At 42.6% G+C, this 26988-nt stretch overlaps 1 protein-coding gene across 3 annotated transcripts in view; it reads left to right on the top strand.

Annotated features, from left to right (window-relative positions):
* Positions 1 to 25764, top strand: part of TES (testin LIM domain protein) — a 53672-nt gene extending 27908 nt beyond the window's left edge. For 2 of the 3 annotated variants that reach the window (XM_050936279.1, XM_050936278.1), the window contains exons 3-8: positions 16248 to 16500; positions 17811 to 18146; positions 20693 to 20764; positions 21400 to 21615; positions 22144 to 22302; positions 24293 to 25764. In XM_050936279.1, the coding sequence (XP_050792236.1) occupies positions 16248 to 16500; positions 17811 to 18146; positions 20693 to 20764; positions 21400 to 21615; positions 22144 to 22302; positions 24293 to 24484 (1228 nt within the window). In that variant the 3' untranslated portion in view covers positions 24485 to 25764. The remainder of the gene's footprint in view (positions 1 to 16247; positions 16501 to 17810; positions 18147 to 20692; positions 20765 to 21399; positions 21616 to 22143; positions 22303 to 24292) is intronic. The other variant, XM_050936281.1, reaches the window with a different exon arrangement.
* Positions 25765 to 26988: the final 1224 nt, after the last annotated feature.

Genomic DNA, 26988 nt, shown 5'->3' with positions numbered 1-26988 from the left:
TACCCTCTACTGGATGGAATTGAATCTGCTCTCCAGTGTTTCAGTTTTAATTGGCTTCCCTTGGTTTCTTGTGCAAGGGTTCCCAAACTTTTTGCTGTGACCCCATTGTAATTAATTCCTCCCAGGACCCCAGACAGCATGGAGGATACCATTTTTGAAGAGCATAATAGCATCCTCCACACAGCATGACCTTGGATGCCCATACTGTGAGGTCATGCCACATAGAGGATGCCATATTGCTCTACAAAATGGCATCTTCTGCACAACATGACCTTGTATGTGTGGTATTTGCAAGCTCACACTGTGTGGAGGATGCCATTTTGTAGAGCAAAGTGGTATCCTCCATGCATCATGATCTTGTGCGCACCATACATAAGAAGTCACATTGTGAAGAGCAAAATGATATCCTCCACATACTAGGGATTGCAGCCACCCCAGCTGCTGATGGTATGACCATAGTTTGGAAACCCCTGCTGTAGTGGCAGGCCTGAAAACGATATAACATGCTTCAAAGAGCTGCTGGGGATTCTCCTTATGTTTGTGTGAAAGACCCCATAGGCTTTCTGGAGAACAAGACTGAGATTTGTGGCAGGCCATTTCCTTTGTGTGCAACAGACCAGGTTTGGAAACTATAAGCCTCTTTCTATCCAGAGCACAGGATGTCTTGGGAGACAGAGGTGAAAGGATCTATGTCATAAATAGGGCCTCGTGTATGGTATGATTGTGAAGCCATGTAACTACAGGTTATTTTTGAATTGCTGCAGAACTATTTGGAAGTCTAAGCTTTTAAAAAAAAAACTGTCTAGGCTTCAAGGTTATAACAACTAAGTGTAAGTCAATGTAGTAGTGTCTGCAAATAGCCTATAACAATACTCTGTGTGGCAGGGATGCACTCACTTCTTCTCAGTGGAGTATAATACTGTAGTCTTAAGACTTCAGAATTGTCCACAACACTTATTTTTCTCAGAGCAGTTTAGCGTTATCAGGCTAATTGTTTTGGGTTTTTGTTTTTGTTTTGGCATGTCTGAACCACTATCACTGTCAGGGTTTTTCTTTTTAAGAGAGAACCATTAAAAACCCTAGGTAAAATAAAGACTTAAAAACTGTTAAAGTAAGGCAGCATGGAATCTACTGTTCAAATTAAAGTATGGTGTGAATTGATGCTAGACTCATTACTGCAGGATTTTGCCACTCCTGGAAGGCAAGGAAATTGTGTTGAAATGCAGACTTCTATAAACTTGGAAAAAAAACCCTGCAAGGGGGAAAAAACTTTATACACTGAGCGGCGTTCTCTTCTACAGCACTGCTTCTCAACCAGGGATGGGGGACATGAGCAAGGGTGAAAGTAATTTACAGGACTTACCGGTACTGCCGGAGTCCTGAGGGGGGCGTGGCCTCATCTGGAAGAGGCGTGGCCTCTCAAGATTTAAAGGCCCTGGCGAACCAGCTGTGGTTGGGAGACCCAGAGCCTTTAAATCAACCAGGGGCTCCCAGCCGCAGAGGTGGCTGGGAGCCCCCCCGGGGCCCAGGGGCAAATTAAAGGGCCCGGGACTCTGGCTGCCAGGGGGAACCCCAAGCTTTGTGGGGCTGGAGCAGGGATTTAAAGGGCCCAGAGCTCCTGCCGTTGAGGGAAGCCCGGAGCCCTTTAAATCCTGGCCCCAGCCCTGCTGCCAGAGCCGCAGCCAGGATTTAAAGGGCTCTGGGCTGCCTGCAGCCACGGGGAGCTCTGAGCCCTTTAAATCTCAGCCGTGGCTGGGATTTAAAGGGCTCTCAGAGCCCTTTCAATCCCCACCATGGAAGTCGATGTGGTCCAGCACGGCGTACTGGCTCTTGCTGGTACGCCGTACTGGACCGCACCGGGTTACTTTCACCTCTGGGCATGAGCTGGTTTCAGGAAGTCTGCCAAGACTCGGGCTCCAGCCTCGGGTGGCAGGACTTGGGGAGGTAGCGCCATCTCCACCCCCAACTCACCCCAGCAGGCCACCCAGCCTGTCTGGGTTGAGGAGGGATGCAACTAAAATTTTCAAAATGACTGCAGTAGAAAGATCTTTCCCTGCTGTCAGAAGGGGTTGCCTCACAGCCATTGACTCCACAAGCAGGCAGCAACTAGCCAAGGAGACGCACCACTGCTCTGTCCTGCTCCATCAGCACTTCAGGGAGCAGGGCCAAATGGAAAGGAGAAATTAGGAGGAGGGGGGTATGTGGTGCTCTAGTTGGGGTCTGCAGGTTTGTCTATTTATGTTTTAGGGATCCCGCTCTCCCAGTGCTCTGCCACGACCACAGAAGCCACGTTAAGGCTTTGCTGAGGCTTGCCAGTGTAGAGGCTTGCCAGTGTAGACTAGCCCTTACAGTATGATCACATACTTTCCCACTAGATGGGAGCGTTAGACTGGAGTCATGAAATGTAACCTATTACAAGCAGCAGGGAATGTTCTGACTTGCCTTTTGAAATGCAATCTGAGGCCTGGTCTACACTACGCGTTTAAACCGATTTTAGCAGCGTTAAACCGATTTAACGCTGCACCTGTCCACACTATGAGGCCCTTTATATCAATAGAAAGGGCTCTTTACATCGGTTTCTGTACTCCTCCCCGACGAGAGGAGTAGCGCTAAAATCAGTATTACCATATCGGATTAGGGCTAGTGTGGCCGCAAATCGACGGTATTGGCCTCCGAGCGGTATCCCACAGTGCACCACTGTGACCTCTCTGGACAGCAGTCTGAACTCGGATGCAGTGGCCAGGTATACAGGAAAAGCCCCGCAAACTTTTGAATTTCATTTCCTGTTTGGCCAGCATGGAGCTCTGATCAGCACAGGTGACCACACAGAGCTCATCAGCACAGGTAGCAATGCAGTCTCCTGAGAATCGAAAAAGGGCTCCAGCATGGACCGCACGGGAGGTACTGGATCTGATCACTATATGGGGAGAGGATTCAGTGCTAACAGAACTCCGTTCCAAAAGACGAAATGAGAAAATATTTGAAAAAATTTCCAAGGCTATGATGGAAAAAGGCCACACCAGGGACTCCATGCAGTGCAGAGTGAAAGTTAAGGAGCTCAGATAAGCCTACCAGAAAATCAAAGCAGCAAACGAAATGTCCGGGTCAGGGCCAAAACATGCCGCTTCTATGCTGAGCTGCATGCAATTTTAGGGGGCTGTGCCACCACTACCCCACCCCTGTCCGTGGATTCCGAGGTGGGGGTTGTAATCTCAACCATGGCTGAGGATTCTGCGGAGGGGGAGGAGGAGGAGGAGGAAGAGGAGGACGACCTTGCAGCAAGCACGCAGCACTCCATTAGCCCCAACAGCCAGGAGCTTTTTGTGACCCAGACGGAATTGCCCTCCCAAGCCACTAACCCAGACAGTGAAGCCATGGAAGCGACCTCTGGTGAGTGTACCTTTTGTAAATATAAAACATGGTTTAAAAGCAAGCGTTTTTTAATGATTGATTTGCCATGAGAGCTTGGGATGCATTGGCGGCCAGTAAAGTTAATGGAAAAGTTTTGTTAACATGTCTGGGATGGAGCAGAAATCCTCCAGGGACATCTCCATGAAGCACTCCTGGAGGTACTCCAAAACCCTTTGCAGAAGGTTTCTGGGCAGGGCAGCCTTGTTCCGTCCACCATGGTAGGACACTTTACCACGCCATGCATGTAGGAAGTAATCGGGTATCATTGCATAACAAAGCATAGCTGCATATGGTCCCAGTGATTGCTGGCATTCAAGAAACATCTGTTCTTTATCTCGCTCTTTTATCCTCAGCAGAGTGATATCGTTCATGGTAACCTGGTTGAAATTAAGGAATTTAATTAAAGGGACAGAGATGGTCATTTTCCTGCTGGGCTGTTGCTTAAAAGAAATCCTTCCTTGCACGTAGCCAAGCAGGGGGAGGGGAGAAAGGATAGCGCTGAGCTTTTTTGCATTTGGCTAGCAGGAATCTTCCCAGCTACCAACCACACGGTGGGGGAGGGGGGAAGGGGGTTGATTAGCAGTAATCTTCCATGATACCAGCCATGCGGTGGGGGGAGGGGTAAAGCAATCATCCTAGAGAATTGGATGGTGGGGGGTTGGCTTCTGTTGCTGCATGTTAACAGGGAAGAAGCATCAGAGGGCACTGTGTATATGAAGGCTGGAGAAGCCGAAAGACAATGGTTTACCATGGCTGCATGCAAGCTGAATTCTGCTGCCTGTACCTGCGTCTGTGAGATCTGTAACACTACAGCCGCAGGCACTCAATATTAAGATGCAAAATGCGACCTTTGTAGTGAAATCACATGTGCTATGTAAGGTAAATGGTGTTGTTCACTGTGAAAGAGTATAACCATTGTTCTGTAAAATATCTTTTTAAATACTTCTCTCCCTTTTTTCTCTCCCTCATGCAGCTGCACATTTTTCAAGCCTCCCTACTCCATCCCAAAGGCTATCTCAGATAAGGTGGAGGAAAAAAAAGACGCGAGACGAAATGTTCTCGAAAATCATGGAAGTAACCCGCAATGAAAGAGCTCATCTGAATGAGTGGAAGGACGTGGTATCAAATTACAGGAAAGATGCCAGTGAACGTGAGGACAGGAGGGACTAACGTGAGGAGAGGAGAGACACTCGAGCTGAGAGGTGGCGGCAGGAAGATCAGCGGTGGCGGGATGCAACGCTGGAGCTGCTGCATAATCAAACTAATATCCTCCGACGTCTGGTGGATCTTCAGGAAGAGCAGCGGGGTCACAGAGTGCCGCTGCAGCCCCTGTGTAACCACCCTCACCACTCACCGTGTTCCATATCTTCCTCACTCAGACATGTAAGAACGTGTGGGGGAAGGCTTTGTGTACCCGCCCACTCCACCCCCGTGGACATTCCAACCAAAAGGCTGTCATTACATTGAAATGTGTTTAATAGCCTTTTCCTTCCCTCCTATCCTCCTCCCAAACCACACCCGGGATACCTTATCAGTTCTCTGCCTCTTTTTATAATTACTTTTTAATAATAAATGCATGATTTTTAAACGATAGTGACTTTATTTCCTTAAGCAAGCTGTAATCGAAGGAGGAGGGTGGGTTGCTTACAAGGAAGGAGTCAATCAAGGGTGGGGGAGTTCATGAAGGGGAAACAAACACAGCAGTCACACGGTACCCTGGCCCATGATGAAACTTGTTTTCAAAGCTTCTCTGATGCGCACCGCTTCGTGGTGTGCTCTTCTAATCGTCCTGGTGTCTGGCTGCGCGTAATCAGCTGCCAGGTGATTTGCCTCAGCCTCCCACTCTGCCATAAAGGTCTCCCCCTTACTCTCACAGAGATTGTGGAGCACACAGCAAGCAGCAATAACAAAGAGGACATTGGTTTGGCTGAGGTCTGAGCGAGTCAGTAACGTGCGCCAGCGCGCCCTTAAACAGCCAAATGCACATTCTACCACCATCCTGCACTTGCTCAGCCTGTTGTTGAACAGCTCCTGACAACTGTCCAGGCTGCCTGTGTATGGCTTCATGAGCCATGGCATCAAGGGGTAGGCTGGGTCACCCAGGATAACTATAGGCATTTCAACATCCCCAACTGTTATTTTCTGGTCTGGGAAGTAATTCCCTTGCTGCAGCAGTTTACACAGAGCAGTGCTTCTGAAGACACGAGCGTCATGAACCCTTCCTGGCCATCCCACGTGGATGTTGGTGAAACGTCCCTTGTGATCCACCAGTGCTTGCAGCACCATTGAAAAGTACCCCTTGCGGTTTACGTACTGGGTGCCCTGGTGCTCCGGCGCCAAGATAGGGATATGGGTTCCATCTGTCGCCCCCCCCCCCCCCACAGTTAGGGAATCCCATTGGAGCAAAGCCATCCACTATGACCTGCACGTTTCCCAGAGTAACAACCTTTCATAGCAGCAGCTTAATGATTGCTTTGGCTACTTGCATCACAGCAGCCCCCACAGTAGATTTGCCCATTCCAAATTGATTCCCGACTGACCGGTAGCTGTCTGGCGTTGCAAGCTTCCAGAGGGCTATTGCCACTCATTTCTCCACTGTAAGGGCTGCTCTCATCTTGGTATTATGGCATTTCAGGGCAGGGGAAAGCAAGTCACAAAGTTCCATGAAAGTGCCCTTACGCATGCGAAAGTTTCGCAGCCACTGGGAATCGTCCCACACGTGCAAAACTATGCGGTCCCACCAGTCTGTGCTTGTTTCCCAGGCCCAAAATCGGCGTTCATTGGCTAGAACCTGCCCCATTACCAACAGGATTTCCAAAGCGCAGGGGCCCATGGTTTGAGAGAATTCTATGTCCATGTCCTCATCACTCTCGTCGCCGCGCTGCCGTAGCTGCCGCCGCCTCCTCGCCTGGCTTTGCAGGTCCCGGTTCAGCATAGACTGCACGAGAATGCGCGAGGTGTTTACAACGTCCACTATTGCGGTATTGATCTGAGCAGGGTCCATGCTTGCTGTGCTATGGCGTTTGCACAGTTCACCTAGGAAAAAAGGTGCAAAATGGTTGTCTGCTGCTTTCACGAAGGGAGGAGTGAGGCTGTACCCAGAACCACCCTCGACAATGATTTTTGCCCCATCAGGCACTGGGCTCTCAACCCAGAGTTCCAAGGGGCGGGGGAGACTGTGGGGAACTATGGGATAGGTACGGGATAGCTACCCACAGTGCAACACTCCAGAAATCGACGCTAGCCTCGGACCATGGACGCACACTATCAAATTAATGTGCTTAGTGTGGCTACGTGCACTCGACTTTATATAATCTGTTTTACAAAACCGGTTTATGTAAAATCGGAATAATCCCATAGTGTAGACATACCCTGAGAATTCACAATGCCCTGTGAATATGAAAAGATACGAATAGCCTGTGAAGTTCACAAAAAAGCTATTTGGACCAGTAGTTTCCTCCAGGTCATCTAACCCTTCAGCACCTGGTACAGCCTAGGGTGGGAAATATGGTAATTTAAGCCACATTTCATATCTTCTCTCATTCTGGGGCCAAAAGGCAGATCCTTAAGCACATCTTGCAGCTGCCCTGAGGAGGTTTTAAATTGCACTGGCTCCAAGGGGCTATACCAGTAGAAGGGGAACTTTAGGATTTTCTTCAAGACCCTTTTCCACTCGGCTTACCCAGAACACCTCATCCAGTTCTGGGAGAACATTTCATCTTGTTTTCTTGGATCCAAAAACTTTTAGTCACTCATGTTACTTTAATTAGGCACGTAACAGCTCTATGCCCAGATTGGCCAGGCCCAGACATGGGATTTGCATACAAGGTGATACCATAATACCAAATCACCTGTCACACTGCACTGTTTATATAGATTTTTCTTAGCTCAGAACATCTATTCTTGAATTTAAATGGTTTGGACACTGGGCAGATTGTGTGATAACTGCTTATGTCCTTGCCTTATCTACAGTTCAAGCTTATCTGTTCAGGGTGTTCACATTTATCTCAACTAGCCTGAAAACACTATCTCTAGCACACAGCCTGTCACACCATTGTTTATAGTCTAACCTTGCACTCAAGTTTACTCATGGGTTGCTGGACTCAAGAGACTTTTGGGGTGTTGGACTTTTGGGACTTTAGGTGATTTTTTGTGTTGCTGGACTTAAGACCCTAAGGGGAAAAGGATACTGCCAAACTTGCTTGGGGATGGGTCTTTTTCTCATGGCTTGTGTTATGAATCCTGTTTGTGGTGTTTCTCCAACATAATGTCGTATTGTTTCCCTCCTTTATTAAAAGGATTTTGCTACCCCAAATAAATAAATAAATAAAAATTCTGTGCCTACAGGGGGAAGAGGTTTGGAGTACCTGTATGCCCTTTGTACTGAAGGCCAGGACCCTGAGATTTAGGGCTGTTAAACCAAACCTGTGCTAGTGAGGGGAAGGAGAGGGCATGCTATGGAACTCTTCTTGGGCAGCTGAATCTGCCAGCTTCATGTCTGCTCTGTGCCAGGAGCCAGCACAAAATGGATGTGGTAAAAATGAGAATGTGGCCCAGAATTGTATTAAAAGGTCAGCTGTCTCAGCTTCTTCAGTCCCCATCTTTCCCTCCACCCCATCCTAACACACACATCCAGGAAGGGGGAAGGTGCTGGCAGAGGCACTGAACCTGTCCTTCATGAATTTTTAATTTTGTTTTGAGCTAATAAACCCATCCTTTATCCCCTGAGAGTAGAAGGGAAGGGAAAACACTTTCTGCAACATGTAGATCTGGTGGAAAGTATAAGAAAGAAGCTGATTTCCATTCCTCATGCCTCCACTCCCAAGCATACACACTGTAAGTGCTGTTGCCAGCTCAAGGATTAGAATCATAGGGTTGGAAGAGACCTCAGGAGGTCATTTAGTCTAACTCCCTGCTCAAAGCAGGACCAACACCAACTAAATCATCCCAACCAGGGCTTTGTCAAGCACCACCTCCCTAGGTAACCCACTCCAGTGCTTCACCACCCCCCTACTGAAATAATTTTTCCTAATATCCAACCTATGCCTCCTCCACTGCAACCTAAGACCATTGCACCTTGTTCTGTCATCTGCCATCACTGAGAACAGCCTAGCTCCATCCTCTTTGGAACCCCTCTTCAGGTAGTTGAAGGCTGCTATCAAATCCCCTCTCACTCTTCTTTTCTGCAGACTAAACAAGCCCTGTTCCCTCAGCCTTTCCTCATAAGTCATGTGCCCCACTCCCCATTTTTGTTGCCCTCCGCTGGACTTTCTCCAATTTGTCCACATCCTTTCTGTAGTGGGGGGCCCAGAACTGGACACAGTACTCCAGGTGTGGCCTCACCAGTGTCGAACAGAGGGGAATAATCACTTCCCTTGATCTGCTGGCAGTGCTTCCACTAATGCAGCCCAATATGCCATTAGCCTTCTTGGCAACAAGGGCACACTGCTGACTCATATTCAGCGTCTTGTCCACTGTAATCCCCAGGTTCTCTTCTGCAGAACTGCCACTTAGTCAGTCGGTCCCCAGCCTGTAGTGGTGCATGGGATTCTTCTGTCCTAAGCGCAGGACTCTGCACTTGTCCTTCTTGAACCTCATAAGATTTTTTTTGGCCCAATCCTCCAATTTGTCTAGGTCACTCTGGACCCTGTCCCTACTCTCCAGCGAATCTCCCTCTTCCCGCACGAACTTGCTGAGGGTGCAAATCCATCCCATCATCCAGATCATTTAACTGAACAAAACCGGCCCCAGGACCAACCCCTGGGGCACTCGGCTTTATACCAGCTACCAACTAAACATCGAGCCATTGTCACTACCCACTGAGCCCGACAATGTAGCCAGCTTTCTATCCACCTTATAGTCCTTTCATCCAATCCATACTTCTTTAACTTGCTGGCAAGAATACTGTGGGAGACCATGTAAAAAGCTTTGCTAAAGCCAAGGTATATCACATCCACTGCTTTCCGCATATCCACAGAGCCAGTTATCTCCTCATAGAAGGCAATCAGGTTGGTCAGGCATGACTTGCCCTTTGTGATCCCATGGTCACTGTTCCTGATCACCTTCCTCTCCTCCAAGTGCTTGAAAATGGATTCCTTGAGGACCTGCTCTGTGATCTTTCCAGGGACTGAAGTGAGGCTGACTGGTTTGTAGTTCCTTCTCCTTCTCCTTCTTCCCTTTTTTTAAAGATAGGCACTGTATTTGCCTTTTTCCAGTCATCCAGGACCTCCCCCAGTCACCACGAGTTTTCAAAAATAATGGCCAATGGCTCTGCAATAGGGTGGATTTGATTTTAAATCATATTGATTTTTAAATCATCATTTAAATCACTGGTAAGGAAGACTCGATTTAATCATGGATTTCTACATGAAAGTGCATTCTTGTTGGTTGTTATAACCTTAATACATATTCTTCACAACTCAGAGATAGATGTAGATTTCATTTTTAGAAGGTACACACTATACATTTTTAAAGTGATTTATTTTGAAAACTTTTCAGATTCATTTTACAGTTATATCAGAAAATGAGTGATTGTTTGCTTATTTCATTTACCAAAAGTAATTTAAGCAAATAATTCACCTCCCAATGACTTCATAAATATCTCCACTTCAACAGGTTAATTAATGATTAATATTTGGAGGATTTTCTTGCCATGCTGTATTAGGGGGAGAATATCACCAGACAGACATTTAAGTTGTTTCATTTAACTAAAACAATATTGTGTATTCTGGATTTCTTTCTTCAACAGCAAACTTATAATATTTTAACAAAACAAGCATATGAATTTTTGAATTTAGTTAAACATTAAAGTTTTTAAAATCAGGTTTGTTTTTGTTTTTAACTACTATAGTTGAATAATTTTTTTCTTTAATATTTCAAAGTGACTGTCAACCAGGTTAACATGAGAAACTTAAAATATTAGCTTCTGCAGCTAACTCAGTCATCTTCACCTTCATTTTCCTGTTTGTATCTAGAAAAGAAAAACAAGTTTTCCTGCTTTTTCAGGTCCCAAACAATTTCTCAATTTGGAATGAATTAGTCCAGAGGAAGAAAATATTCTTTCTGCACAGTCAGAAGAAGCTAGTGCTGTTAAAAGTGAGATTATCACTTGAACAGTCTCTGAATCCAAGTCCTTAAGTGACCTCCATCAGTTCACTGGTGTGACTTTTTCGTTAAAACATAATCAGCAAACATTATATTTCTTGAATGGTTCACCCTTAGGTCTGAAGTTTACTATAGTTGGCATTGCGGAGGGATGATTGCTGGATGTCCATGTCATAGCCAACTCCTCTTCTTCAGTAGTTAAGGTTTGACCCTAGTACCAAGTATTGAGAATATTTGCAAGAAAATGAGCTGGAGATAGTGCTTGGCCCATTCGTTATTTTAATGCTTGTAATTTAACTCTGTCATTGCGTATTTCTTTATAAGATCTCATTCATTTCCTTCCAAATGTCAACAGCATCAGCAATAAAACTGCTATTTCCCTGCATTTTGTTCAAAGCTACAAAAATAGGCTTCAGGGTACTCAGCATGTGTTCAGTATTTCCCTTAAGCCCAATGTTGAGAACTTTGGCTGTGACAGTGCCATCTATTTTTTTTTCTTGATTTTGTTCACAAACTATCATCAGATTTGGCCTGTTCTTGACATAGTGCTCAAAACAGTCCACTACTGAGTTCCATCGCACGTCTTGTGGAAGAGTTAGCTTGGTTCCTCCCACTTTTTTCAGAGTAGCTGTTGCAAAGTGGTTGTTTCGGAAGTATTTTGCAATTTCAACAACATTAGCCTTTACAGCAACTCACTTAAAGTCATCCCGGTTGACGTTCTTTTGTTGTTACATTGCTGATCAATTAGAGAATACGCTTGTTTAAAGTTGCGCAATGCTCCCTTATAACATTGTTTGGCAGCCGCCTGCTTTGATCACAGCTTGCAGAAAGAGCAGCGCATTGGAGCTAGCTAGTGGGGGCTTGGAACCAGAGTGGACCGGCAGCCCCCCATCAGCTCTGCATCCTCCTAAGTTCCTTGTGCAGCAGCCACCCAGCAGGCTATCGACTACCGGACAGTTCAGCTGTCCCTCCCCCCACTGACCTGTGCAGCTCCTGCCGTCTGCCTTGGAGCTGCTCCTGGGAGCTTCCTGCTTGCTGTGCAAGGGGTGGGGGGGAAAAAGGGGTGCTAATGTCAGGGTGTCCTGCTCCCCCCCAGCTCCTGCACCCCACCCCTGTACCCCCATCTCCAAAGAGCGGGGGTGGTACATGACAGGGCTGCGGATGGAGGGAGCTTGCTGGCAGCAGCTGCTGTCTCAATCTTCTGATCTACTTAAAAAGGCAAGGTACTTAGAGTGGGGTCAGCGTACTTAAAGGGGCAATGCGAGTGTCTGTCTCTCTCTCACATGGTGTGTGTCTCTGTCTCTCTCTGCCATGCTGTCTCCCCTTCCTCCATTCATGCTGCCTTGTAAAGTGTGAGGCTACATTAACAAGAATGTGTTAACCCTTGAGGGCACAGCAGAGTACTAGTTCACCATTTAGCAGTAAGGCATTCCCTGGGAATGAATATATATATATAATAGATTATAGTCTTTTGTCTGGTGGAAAAAAATTTCCTTGGAACCTAACACCACCCCCCACCCACCCATTTACATTAATTCTTATGGGGAAATTGGATTCAGTTAACATCGTTTCGCTTAAAGTAGCATTCTTTAGGAACGTAACTACATAACGACATCGTTAAGCAAGGAATTACTGTATTTCTGGAGCAGTGAAGTCTTTGGCTAGGTGCAACCATATGTTATTAGCTTGGGACTCTCTTCTAAATTTCTTCTCATCTTGGATACATTTGCAGCATTGTCTGTGACCAAGCTGCATACTAAACATTTGAGTTTTTTTCACAGTTTGTTATAGCTTTTACTGCTACTTCTTGTTAGTATTCTGCTGTGTGTGCATTTTCTGATGTATCAATTGTTTCTGTAAGGTAGATATTCCCTTCTTCTGTTGTCACACAAGCACATACAACAGGATCATTGTAGATATTGCTCCACCCTTAAGACTCAGGTTAACAATTTCACCCTCTAGACTTTTTGCACATAGCTCAATTTCTCTTTCATACACTCTATGCAGCAATTTGCCTGCAATATCCGCTCTGTTGGGTGGACTATATCCTTGTCTTAATGACTGAACCATGTTGTTGAAGTGTGGGTTCTCAATCATACAGAAAGGAGAGTTTGTTGCATAAATAAAGCGGGCATTTTTTTCATCAGTTTTTGTAATCTGCTGGTTCTTATCACAAACTTATCTATGATTTGTGGATGATGGAGATTTTTTTTTCTACACGTGATATACTGTGGCTATGTGACATACTGAAATACCATCATTGGCAGATAACTCTGAAACTATAGAAAACGATGGTGATCTTGAAGGTGGATAGTCTTCAGAATCCTGCATGTTGAGGATAGTTTCTCCTAAACAAAATAAGTCAATGCAATTACTTAATTAGCAGTATGGTAATAATAACTTAGTATTACTCATTGTATTCACTGCTATTTATATTTTATCACAACTGCATCTAAAATGATAGTAGCATAGAGTAACAACTATATGTTTTGCTCAAACATGAGAATTCAAGAATAGTCCAGAAGGAAGATAGGCAGTCCTTATGAAGTATGAAATAAAAAAGTTTACCAACCTGAAGATCCTGCATGTTCAAACATGTTCCTTTCATCATCTTCAACGCAGCTTCCTCCTGAGAAGGAACACCTCTTCTTTGAGTGATTGTTCATGTCCATTCCAACCAGGTGTGTGTGTGCCACGTACATGCCAGCCAGAAGATTTTCCCTTAGCAGAGTCCATAGGGTTGGCCTGGGTGCCTCGGCACCAGCCACAATGCCAAATCCCCCATCAGCACCTGCACCGCAGCTCATGTACCATGTGCCAAGGGACCCCAAATGGGCTGAGGGTAGCATGCAGGGTCCGCTACTGGTCCTCTCATCCTCGAGAACAACCGTATTCTCCAGCAGCTACTGAGATGGGCCACTCAAAGCCTGGGGATACAGGCCAAGGAGGTGGAGGAGGAATTGGACCCTGCTGTGGACATCCTCTTTCCCTCCGGCCCATCCAGGGTTGCTCTGCCACTGATAAAAACAGTAGTGGACACGTCCAAAAATCTGTGGCAGACCCCCGCTTCTCTGGCCCCTATGGCCAAGAAAACCGAACAGTGCTACTTCGTACTGTCTGAACTAGTTGAATATACTGAAATGAAGAAAACATTTACTCAGCACCAGAACAGGCTGCTGCTGTCAAAACTGATGCAGCACTTCAAGAAACACTGGGTCCAGGTGCTGAGCCAGTGACTTCCACCAGTTCTGTGATTTGGGTTTCTTTGCAGCTTTGGCAGCAAACGTACTGCTTCATATTTTTATTTTTACATGATCTTAATAGTTTACAGTGACTTTAGGCCTTAACATAGGTCATCATTATTTCAATTTTAATTTTAAATATAGGTTTATTCTTAGAAATAAACCTGTATTTACATTAAATCCTAACATTTTATTTAAATAAAAATATCAATTTTTTAAAAAATTATTGATTTTTATCCATGGTGGGTTTTCTTCTATGGTCAGAAGGGTGATCCGATGGATGGAGTATACTTGGACTCTCAAAGTCTTTGACAAGATCCCTCACCAATGGTTCTTAAGCAAAGTAAGCCGTCATGAGATAGGAGGGGATGTCCTCTTGTGGTACTGCACCCCATATTCTTCACAATGATATTATAATATGATTTATGGCATAATTCTGATGTATTTTATGCAAGATAGGTCATGAGATCATTGGAAAGGTTATGATTTACTGAATATAGTTATCCTATTTATATATGTATCATTTTTGTATCTGAAGTTAGGAATATTGACTCTGTATCTGTACCAAAATGTGTTTACACCTGGGGAACACCCATTAGGCAAAAAACCTGTCAATCTAGATGGCTGACTAGGAAGGGCCCATTCAAGTTAACAAACCATTAGGGAGAACAATAGGCTTTAGAACCGGGGTTCTCAAACTGGGGGTCAGGACCCCTCAGGGGGTCATGAGGTCATTACATGGGGGGGTCGCAAGCTGTCAGCCCCAAACCTTTCTTGCCTCCAGCATTTATAATGGTGTTAAATATATAGAAGTGTTTTAATTTATAAGGGGGGGGGTCACACTCAGAGGCTTGCGATGTGAAAGGGATCGCCAGTAAAAAAAGAGTTTGAGACCCACTGCCTTTGAAGGAGCTTATTTCCCACCTGAGGGTCTTCCTGAGGATGCTACAAATGCCTCCGAGCAATGGCTGCTGTGGCACTACAGGGACATGTAACCAGGTCACCTGGTACTGGACTCCATCTTGGAATACCAGTGTTTTTCCACTGGCATGGGAACCAAGCTTTGAGACAGAGTTCTTGCCATATGCAAAAGCTATTTAAGGCAGGGGAGTGACATCAGCGTGGTTCTTTCCAGGAGTCTCTTTGGGCAGGGAGTCAGTAAACACCTGAGGAACAAAGACTGAACTGGGGGGAGGAGGGGTCCTAAAGTGATTTTTAGCCTGTGAAAGGAACACGTGGGGTTTTTTAACTGTAAGCAAGTGCAGCTGGCCCCTTAAGAATCTCTGTAGCTTGCTTGAATCACCATTTAGAGTGAGAATTGCTATTCATATCCAATCTAGAAGAAAAGCTGGATATGAGTCAACAATGTGCCATTGTTGTCAAGAAGGCCAATGGAGTTTTGGTCCTCATTAGTAGGAGCACTGCCAGCAGATCGAGGGAAGAGGATTATTCTTCTCTCTTTGGCACTGGTGAGGCCACATCTGGAGTACTGCATCCAGTTTTGGCCTCTCCACTACAGAAAGGATGTGCACAAATTGAAGAGAGTCCAGTGGAGGGCAACAGAAATGATTAAGGGACTGGGGCACTTGATTTATGAGGAGAGGCTGAGGGAACTGATCTATAAAATCATGAATGGTATGGAGAATGAATAAGGAAGTGTTATGTACCCTTTCACATAACATAAGAACCAGGGATCATCCAATGAAATTAATAGACAGCAGGTTTAAAACAAATATAATGAAGTTCTTCACACAACACACAGGGGATGTTGTAAAGGCCACAGTTCTTTGAACAGGGTACAAAAAGAGATCTAGATAAGTTCATGTTGGATAGGTTCTATCAGTGGCTATTAGCCAAGATGGTCAGGGACAGGACCCCAGGCTTTGGGTGTCCCTAAACCTCTGACTGCCAGAAGCTATGACTGGATGACGGGAGGGATCACTCGATAAATTTTCCCGTTTCATTTGTTCCCTCGGAAGCATCTGGCACTGGTCACTGTCAGAAGACAGGATGCTGGGCTAGATGGACCACTGGTCTAATCCAGTATGGCGATTCTTATGTTCTGTTCTTGTGGTAGCTACTTCAGATATAGATTTGCATTTGTCCTCTGGAGGGAATATTGCAATATCTGACCTTGTTTTTAAGTACTTATTAGTAACTCTATAATAACAAACCACTGTGGGCATGTGCAATAAAAGGGAAGTGTGGAAACTGGTAAAGAAATTACCACTTGAAGTTTATAAAGATTGGGTCTTTTAGGGGCAAAGAAGATTACTACGGGAATGATGGAAAACCTCTTTAATTTCAGAAGGGTCACCCAGTTTTTGCTCTGTTCCTATTTTAAAAACACTAAATTTTTATAGGTGTAGATGTACACTTTTGGAAGGCAGCAGATATGCTTTTTGAATGGTTCACTTTGATGCGTGTAACTAACATGAGATGTGGCCTGCAGTTATGGTGCTAACTGCCTATATTCCTCCAAATTTATAGAAAAATATGTCGAAACTGCAAATGTGGCCAGGAAGAACATGATGTCCTCACAAGCAACGAGGAAGATCGAAAAGTGGGGAAGCTCTTTGAAGATACAAAATACACGACCCTTATTGCAAAGCTGAAAACTGATGGAATTCCCATGTATAAACGCAACGTAATGATACTAACTAATCCGGTGTCTGCCAAGAAGAATATATCCATCAATACTGTGACATATGAATGGGCTCCTCCTGTTCAGAATCAGACACTGGTAAGAAATGCAGAACTTACTTTCTGCTTAGTGATAACATTTTCCTGGGGTGTGGGTTTGTGGTTTTTGTTTGTTTGTTTTCTGTTTTGATGGTTGAGGAGGAGGCAGTAGGAATCCACACTAAGGGTCAGCATTTATGGATCTTGCATAGGATCAAGTCCTTGTTTTTGATTTGATTGTATCTCTGATCTTTTTTTTATAGCTCTTAAAATTCCCAGTTGCTTCAAAACCTGATTTTCTCTTCCTCTTTCCCCCTCCACCTCTCAAATAAGTGTGCTAGTATTCAGCCTGCCCCATCTATGTCTTCATACAGATCTCAGTATGTTATAGTTTACTGCACACTGTCCGTCTGTGAGGTTTTTACTTTGGAAGTGGTGGGGAAGAGGTCATGTTCTTGTCTAATAGTTAGGATTAAACATTGCATTAGGCATATGCCTTTAGTAATGGCGCTTAAGAGAATTTACAAATCTCTAAATCTGTCCTTGCTAGAAGGACTGAAAGAAATGGGATGTACTGTTTAAAAAATATATATAATTTATGTCATTGTTTAAAGGGAAACACTCAATGCTGCACGTTTCTGTTACTGTATATGGTAAGAACGAGCTCAGTGTTGACATCTAAAAGAAAAGCTCCCCTCAGTTTGTTAGCAGCTCAACCAGATGAGACACTTGGATAGCCTTTTGGGGATTTTTATTTTACTGAATTGTTGACTTTATGTACTGGAGTGCAATCTGATCCGTAGCTGGAGATTCTCTCTTTATGGCCTGCTTCTAACTATGATAGGATGCAGTATCTTTTTTCAGTGACTTGCTTAAAATTACATAGGCTTAACCCTTCAGTACTTAACATTCATTTACAGATTGTATTTTTCGTTTTGTACTTGCTTTCCTGAAACTATATCTTCCTCTTTTGCTACAGTTATTTGTAACCAGTTCTGTGCCCTGAGCAAGCTGCCTAATGCCTTTTGGTTCAGTTTTTCCATCTGTAAAATGCTTAGCTACTTTACATACATGTTGCCAATGTTTTCAGAGTGCTATATAAATATTAAGCATTGTTGGAGACTACTTACAGGAGTAAATACTATTTTTTTTAATGTAGTAATACACTTGGAATCAAGCATGTCTTTCATGTTGGGCAGAAATCAGTTAATCTACTGCATTCATCTTGATCTACTAAAATTTGGGAGCTTAATGTTTATATAGAAGATTTTGCTAGTGGTTAATTTCACTGTTGCTGGTTTTAGCCACATGTTTAAAAAGCTAGATTCCATAATTGAAGTGGCATCTGATATCTAAATCTTCCTGGTTTAGGCTAGACAGTATATGCAGATGCTTCCAAAGGAGAAGCAGCCTGTGGCTGGCTCAGAAGGTGCTCAGTACAGGAAGAAACAGTTGGCTAAGCAGCTGCCTGCTCATGATCAGGATCCTTCAAAATGCCATGAGTTATCTCCTAATGAGGTGAAGCAGATGGAACAGTTTGTGAAGAAATACAAGAATGAGGCACTTGGTGTTGGAGATGTCAAGTTCCCTAGTGAGGTGGAAGCTAAAACCACTGACAAGAATAATGCAAATAATGGTGACAGAAGCACCTCAGCAGCTGTAGGAGCAATGGAGGACAAGTCATCAGGTCAAAAAGGATCCCAGTATGTAAGTATAAAGATAGCAGCAGCTAATAGCAAAGGCTGCAGGTAGACTGCTGTCAGATACCATTCAAACTACTATTTTAACTTACTGAGCTTGTACATTGGAGGTATTTGAAATATCCGTTAATTGAAATGCATGACTCTTGGCAGTATTAAATAAAGTATACAGCAGATACCTCTAAGCCTCCTAACTACATAGACTATTATACCTTATTCTCATAAATAATATAACAGTGTGGTTCATAATGAGGTGATCATGGATGAGAATAGTGTTCTTTCTTTATGCTATAAACTAATCTCCCAAGGGAAAGGAATATTCTTAGTAGTCTGTTCTCTCTCTCTCTCTCTCTCTCTCTCTCTCTCTCTCTTTTTTTTCTTGCTGGGAAGGGAAGATTTTCTGAGGTAACTTAACTTGCTGATTTTTACCTAGAACTAAAAGACCAAAATATTATATATTCCTAATAAAGTAAGTTTCCTCACCAGTCAGACTGTATAAGTAATTGATTTTTGACTAGTCAGATTTGCATGTTGAGAACTACATTTTCTTTCTCTAGTATGGTCTTCAGTTCTATGCAGTTTGAAGGGAAGGCATTAATTGCCAGTATTGGTAGTAAATTTTTATTGTCTCAGCAAGGATCCGAATAAGATATCTTAGTTGACAATTCCACAAAAATGAAGCAAATAAATACTACTCTTGTGTTCCTTTATATTCTTATACAAGTATGTTTTAACCATACTTGCTTTGTTAGGATTAGAGATTGCAAACTCCTGCTGTGTGTATCTCTGATACCTGTGTATAAAGAAGTTCAATTTAACTGAGGGTTAAACTGAGCCACAGGTGACTTGTTACTAGAATTTAGGACTTTACCATTTACTTTTTACTTGTTGCCCCTCCTACCCTTGGTATTGGAGTTCAAAGAGCAGATAGTGAAATTACTGGAATTCATATTATTCACCTGAACTATTTACAAGGAACTGCTACAACTGAATGAAAGTGTTTTTAGTAACTTCAGAATATCTCGGAAAAAAACATGGAATAAGGCATGGGGCTGGTGGGGAAGGAATCTGTAACTTTAGAGTTTATTCTCTATAAGTGTATCATAAGAGTTATTCCTAACATAAGACTAGATTCTGTAGCATTTTGTCTAGTGTATTCAAAGCTTATAAACTAAGTGTGAACTGATGCAGTTAAGGAACTCTATCTGACCCTCTCTGCAATCCTTATTCAACTGCTGCAGCAAACTAGATATTGGTAACAACTTTTTGAAATAAATAAATAAGACTGCCATTGCAATAATGGTTGCTATTGCCGCGTGTTAAAATAACGTGCTCATGTGTCGCAAATCACCTCTTGACAGGCCCTGATAAAATTAAGCTATAATACAACAAGATACTTCATGCAGTCAGAACCACCTTCTTGTGATACTGCAGCAGCAATATCTTTTGTGTTACAGAATAAATTCTCTAATATTTTCTTAGTAGCACCCCCTTGTGCAAAGTGTGATACCTTGCAACACACCCTAATGATAAACTGCTCTGGATTACATTGGCTCAAGGGAAACATAGCTCACAACCCCCTGTGGAGGAGCATTTACAGAAAATGCCCTGCTGGCAGTTCTCTCCCATTTAAATCTCCTAGAAGTGTGTAAGCTGAAGCACCTCAGTGTAGCATGATTTGCCCTGGTAAGAAGGGGTCAGATAGTGACATTGTGACCCATATATATTTGTGTGTTTCCAAACTGAATTTAAGGGGGGATGGTTGGGACTCTTCCAATATCTTGATGAAACCTAATTTTTACCTGTATCAGGGCACACCCAAGTACATATTTTCATTAAAATGAACTTTTTGTTTTGCTATAAATAAGAAGTCTTATAGAGCAGGGAGATTGGATAGTCAGGATTCAGTGAATCAAACTTTATCTGTCAGGTGCAGGAAAAAATCTTGCCCCTCTTTGTCCCACAGGGGCTAGTGGGTTGTAGGGGAAGTGTAGTACATGGAGATCCTACTCTGGCTCAAATTGAAACTAATTGGAGCCAGCGGAAAGTTTTCCTATGGGAGCAGAAGCAGGCCTGAAGTAAGAATATGAGCCAAAAGAATAGCACTTCTAGTGCTTTCCCCTTCAGCAGTTTCACAGCCCCATTTTGTTATTTGGACTCTCCCTTTCATGAACGCTTCCTGGAGATGTTTTATTTGAAAGGAGTGAAAAGCAGAGTAGAATATTTTATTGACTTCAGTTTTGGGGGGAAAATGAAAGGAGCCAATCAGACTAGAGGGATTGCAGCAGCTAGTCAGTGGAGAGTTTCATATTCACAGTATAGCTATTGGAGGGAGGAAAAGAGGCACACCATGAAACAAAACCAGTCAATACAGACAAGTGCGTAAGTGATAAATAAACAGTATAGCATACACCATCTATAATGTCCAACTGGTGGACAAAACCACTTCAGTATAGAATATAAATATTAGTAAAACAATATGCCTAGACTTCTTGGCACCTATTTGTAGTATGATTGTGTTTATATTTTTCTCTTCCTTCCCTCTCCCCAAAGATAGATAATTGGAGAACAGCCATGAGTGGCCCAGCAGCACAGGAGTGTAGGCTTAACACACAGATTTCTGAAGTAAGAACAATATGTGCCTTCTATGTTTGGCAGATACAGCCACTATTTTATAATCTCTTCTCAAGACTTAAAAGTAATGGCCTTATTCTTATTTTGTGTGATCCAGTTTTACTCCAGCAGCTGTTTCACTAGTTATTCCTCATTCTCACAAAGAGTTGGTCCATAGAATACTAGATTAGCTAATGGGATAATGGTCACTCGCTTTTTGGGTGCTGTTCTTGATTCTGCATAGATTCTGAGGCCAGAAAAGGGACCACTGTTACCATTTAGTCTAACCTCCTGTATGACACAACTCTCTGAACACCTGTAGTAATATGTACTAATTTACTTTCATCCTGTTCCATGAGCCATGTGAAATTTTCTGGTGGTCTCAGTCCAGTTCTAGTGGATAAATATATACATTGCAAAAACCACCATCCAGTGAATTAGCTTTTCTTCTTGTATTATTGCTTAATTAAACCTACTGTTTGGCCTGGGATCAAACTTTCTAACCTTGACCTTGGGAGTAACTCCACCTCCTTAATTTTAGGCTGGGAAATTAGGATTTACTGAAATACAAATTTGTGGGATTTTTTTATAGATATTTTATATATCCTCATTTTATATCTAACTTAATTTGGATGGCTTCATTGTAGTCCTGCTACCGCTGCAAATTAAACATGAAAGAAGGCGATCCAGCTGTTTATGCTGAGCGTGCTGGATATGACAAACTGTGGCACCCCGCTTGCTTTGTCTGCTGCACCTGTAGTGAACTTCTAGTGGACATGATCTACTTCTGGAAGAATGGAAACCTATATTGTGGAAGACATTACTGTGACAGTGAGAAACCCCGATGTGCTGGATGTGATGAGGTAGGGAAAGCCCCAGTCCCCTTCCCGTGTTCATATTTAGAATACAGGTTTTTTACTGCAAACCAGTCTTTCCTTCTGAAAATAATTGAATATTAACAAACCAGTCCTTTACAAAGGGATGAATGATACCTTTTAATCATAAGTTAAATGAGAGATGACATATATGTGGAATACAATGCAATTAGCTTGGTCTTGTTTAAGTCTTTCTTGCTAAGGACGCTAGGTGGAGTGCCTTGCTAAATTATACAAATATCTTAATGCAAAATGCAGAGAGCAGACTGATTAATGCCATTGGAATCTGCTGCATTAAAGGAGTCAATAGAGGGTTTCTGAAACAAAGCCAAGCAAATGTAACTTTAAATGTCCATGAAATAGACACTTAAATGTGCAGGAACCATCTGGATTCAGAAACAGTGGATTCAAATGACCAATTTTTAGAAAACTGGAAACATGCCTTGTTAGTGGTATGAAGTATCCTAGACAAAAATACTGTTCAGATCATACATTTGTGTTGTTTTTCTCCCATAGCTGATATTCAGCAATGAATATACCCAGGCAGAGGGTCAAAACTGGCACCTGAAACACTTTTGCTGCTTTGATTGTGACTGCATCTTGGCTGGGGAAATCTATGTCATGGTAAATGACAAGCCTGTCTGCAAACCATGCTACGTGAAGAACCATGCTGTGGTAAGATATTGAAGTTATCTTGATTTGTAAGACATGAGAATGACTACAATAACTTCTGATGGTACAGTATACAATCACATTCTCATCCATACGATCTTAGGTATGAATTGTTTCAGTCTGGGTCAAAGTCCATCAGTTGTCTTCTACTTTCACTTGATACTGAAATAATTTTCTAATTTGTGTATATATAGAAGCAGTTTAAAAGAATGCAATCTGGTAACCTACTAGACAACTTACAGTGCATTTAGTATGTAAACTTGAGCCAAGACTACCTAGAAACTGAAAGATTTGAAAATGGGCTAGTGATGATTTTGTGGATGAGGTAATATATCTTTTAATGGACCAACTTCTGTTGGTGAGAGACAAAAGTTTTCAAGCTTACAGAAAGCTCTTCTTCAGATCTGGGAAATGTGTTTAGCTTTGACACTCTGAGTACATTTTCCAAATCTGAAGAAGAGCTCTTTGTAAGCTCAAAAGCTTGTCTCTCTCACCAACAGAAGCTGGTCCTGTAAAAAATATTAACTTCACCACCTTGTCTCTCTAATATCCTGGGACCAACACTGCTACAACAATGCTGTATACAATGATGACGACTTGTGTAACTTAGTAGGCTAGCTGGATGGTTTTAAGATATAGGAGACATTATGTCATTTTGCTAACATAAACTATGGCTACCTCCATTTTCACACTTTCACACTGTCAGTTTCATCACCACGCCATCAGTGGTTTTTTATCTCAGATGTCATCATTACTTTTCAAGTATTACTGATTACACACAAAGTAATAGTGCAGATCATCATGAAGTAGGAAGTGAGTTCACCAGCAGATCAGATTGCCTAGGCAGCCCTGCTTTGCTTTCTCCTCTGAGGCTATAAACAGCATAATTACCCACGGTTAGGCTACTGCACCGCCCTTTCTAAGCAAGCACATTTATTCTTAAGGTGAAAGAACCGACACACATGCTAATAAGCTTACCAACACTCACTCCAGTTCCAACAAGGGGTCTAGCAGATGAACCGTCCTTAAATCCCATATGAAGAGTGCTCTGTGGTCACAAGTTCATAACACCTTTTGGCTCTGACCAAGAATGTTCATGAATCTAAGTCACTTCTTTATACAGTTTGGGACTCTGATTTGTCCTCATGTAACAGGTGGTCAGCTGACAAAGGCCCCCTTAGGGCGGGGTTGCCAAAGGCTGAGCTGTTGTATAACTGGAGAGGGTACATTGTTTCAAACAGTCCTCTGATGTTCCTAACACTTTCCAGGGTTTACATTAGTCAGGTCTACCCCCACGGACCTTACATACAATCCCACAATAATACAAACACGTTTGCTTTTGTAATGCAATGAACTCCTAAGATACTTAAACTTAATTCAGTACGGTTTGTCCAGAAAACTGCAGGAAATTGCCATTTCTGTCACAACAGGAGCTACTGACCGTACTGGATTGTGTTACAGAAATCAGTGGGTGAAAAATGCAAGTAATTGCAGAGGTCAGTGATGGGGTGAGGTAACTTCCCCTACGCTGGCTATGCAATTCATCAGGTCTCTGTGCTGTGTTGTCAGTGGCAAGCTGTTCCAATAATGACAATGACCCTGGACATGGCATTTAATATGGTGCTGTGTACAACAAACAGCACAATGAGGGCTTGTCCTGGTTGGCCCCTCACGTCACCATCGCTATATAAATGTTTAAGTTTAGGCTCTGTTGCAATGGATTCTTCACATTTTTATTTTTATTTTTTTTAATTTTTAAACACTAGTGCTTGCTCGTTCGCTTATTTTTAAACATGTACACTGACTCCTTGAAACCATCTGATAGCTGACTTAGGCTTTAAAGCTTCCTTTTGGCCTAGAAGAGTTCTTATAGTATTTCTTCCCTTTTGTGTCATTCCCAGCCAGTAATTCTATTGCCTTCCATGAATTCTATCTTTTCCTCAAATTGGAGAGAGACTGTGTTTATAATTTGATTGCTGTTTTCACTCATCAGGTCTGCCAAGGCTGCCATAATGCTATTGATCCAGAAGTTCAGCGTGTAACCTACAACAACTTCAACTGGCATGCCACAACAGAGTGCTTCCTGTGTTCCTGTTGTAGCAAGAGTCTAATTGGCCAGAAATTCATGCCGATAGAAGGAATGGTCTTCTGCTCAGTAGAATGTAAGAAAAAAATGATGTCTTAAGAGGGGGGATATGTACATGAAACTAAGTATCCCCGTGTTTCAGAGTCATTGCATTTCTACTGTAAGATGCAATAGCTGAGCATTTAAAAATTGGCATATTCCCAAAGACTCTGAATGAATAACCAAGAAACTTGCTCTGTAACTTACTTTCTTTAACTATGAGTAAACTTTTGTGAAAGTTTCATATTTCTCTATTCTTTATGGTATTGCTTTTGAGCACTTAATACTAACTTTTTCATATCCCAGATATGTAGAAAAATATGATGTGAGCTACATACCTTAAGAGCTGTCTTCACCAAGAAGACTTTCCTTTATCCTTCTCTTGTAAAATGTAGGATAGAAAACAAGCTTAGAACTAACAGAGCATATTTCCTGGGTGTTGCTCTTTATGTAAGTGAATCATACAGGTTTCTCACTCCAGTTAGGGCAGTAAATTAAATTTAACGGTTTTAAAAGCATTCCAGCTTTCATCAAGCACTTTGCTAAAGCCACACATTTTGTCTAAAACAAAAATGCACCCAGATTTATAGAATAACTCAATAAAAGCGGAATGCAATCTGTCACTTAATCTTCTTAATTTACTCTCCCTGAAAACAACTTAACTTTTTAGTAGGTGTACATGAAAACTAAAGAAAACTGTTGTCAAGCTGGAATATATGAGTGAGGATTCATTCTTCTAGTTGAACAAGATTAGGCCAGTCTGATTTTTGAGCATATCCTTTCTCCTCCTCTGTAAAGAATTTTAAACTGGCTTTTCCAGTATTTGTGAATGCCCTTTTCCTAACTTGTACAGTTTATCAAGGGGCATGGCACACAATAACACCCATTTTATTCTGAGAATCTGGCATTCTACGAAAGGTGAAGGACTTTACATTTTGAATGATCTGAATTTTTATCCAGAAGTTAGTGGCATATGTTGTAAATTCTTAGCAGCAGCAGAAACAAATGGATAGTTTTCTCACAAGACCCTTTCAGTATTTGTATTTGAACAAAAACTTTACAGCTGCATACTAACTTTACTTACTCTAGAACTCAAAATGGATTAAATATTGTGATTATTTTGTAGACAGATCTGATGGGGGGGCTGAAATATACATTTGTTTACTTTCTAAGAATAAGTTCTATGCTGAAATGTCTTAATCTGTGTAATACAGGTGCCAAACATGAATGAAAGAGATGTTGGTCTTGTAAAAAACTATGCAAATTTTCGAATTCATCTCTTTAAGAATTACATGTCATGTATGTACCTTAATGCTCACAAATAAAAAAGCTTTGCTCAACTTCAGTTGCATAATTTTTATTCCACTCTTTTAATTGCTGTAATTATGCCTTTACTGCAGCAGGGGGAGTTAATGTCAAGGACAAAAAGTAGTCTTTGGGTAACAATTTTAAGCTTCACACTGTTCTGAAGACAATACTTGTTCCTGTTGTCTTTTTATGCACTTTAGAATACGGAAGGGAAAGGTCTGTTCAAACCATGTATTGATCATGATCTTGATATGAATGTATACAACTTTGTTCAAATACCACTAGTTCCAATTTTGTATCAAAGGTCTTGTGTTTAAGGCACAGGACTGGGAGCCTTCAGGGCTGTAATTTCTCTCAGCTTGTCTGCTGAGTGAGAATGATATGCTAGAACAGCACAAAAGCATTGAGGCCTTTGTAAAGTGCTTTGAGAGCCTGTGAGTGTGCTTCAAAATATCACAGTTGGAATTACATGAACAGTAACCAATTTAGTATTACAGTCTAGCACAAGGGTTCTCAAACTGGGGGTTGGGACCCCGCAGGGAGTTGTGAGGTTATTACATGGGGGGTCGTGAGCTGCCACCCCAAACCCTGATTTGCCTCCAGCATTTATTATGGTGTTAAATATATAAAAGTGTTTTTTAATTATAAGGAAGGGTTGCACTCAGAGGCTTGCTCTGTGAACATGGTCACTAGCACAGAAGTTTGAGAAACACTGGTCTAGCAGGACCACAAACATAGGTTCCCTGGACCCTTTATTATGGAAAATTGTACAACCTTCTCCTTGGGCTTGAGACATCCTAACAGCCCAAGAGGACATACCTAAAGTGCATGTCTCTGAACCTGTACCACCATGGACTGTGATCTTGCAAGCTAAACAGGTTCAGACTGTGTCACTAGCTAGATGGGAGACATCCAAGGAAAAAAATGTGCCATAGGAAGTGGTGAGGGTGATTCCCATGAACAACTGGAATTAGTACTGAACCAAAGACCTGTTATGCTGGTGGAGGCGCCATCTGTTGGATGAGAATAAAACAAGGTCCCAGTCGCTTCTAAAGATGTAACTGCTGCTTTTTTGCAAGTGTTGGGTGAATCTGCCATGATGTCTAACCAAATTCCATTCTAGTAATATAGTATGTGATCTCCCTAAATGATTCTTTAATTGGCCAAGATGTTCACTTTCTGTCCTTCAACTGTCATGTGATTTTGCTGTTCCCAGGGCAATGACAACTTTCAGATATCCCAGAGGAGCTGGTTGT

This window comes from Gopherus flavomarginatus, chromosome 1 (genome assembly GCF_025201925.1).
Source record: "Gopherus flavomarginatus isolate rGopFla2 chromosome 1, rGopFla2.mat.asm, whole genome shotgun sequence".
Classification (NCBI taxonomy): Eukaryota; Metazoa; Chordata; order Testudines; family Testudinidae; genus Gopherus; species Gopherus flavomarginatus.
Note: the sequence above shows the minus strand (reverse complement) of the source record. Positions and strands in the feature narration are given on the sequence as shown.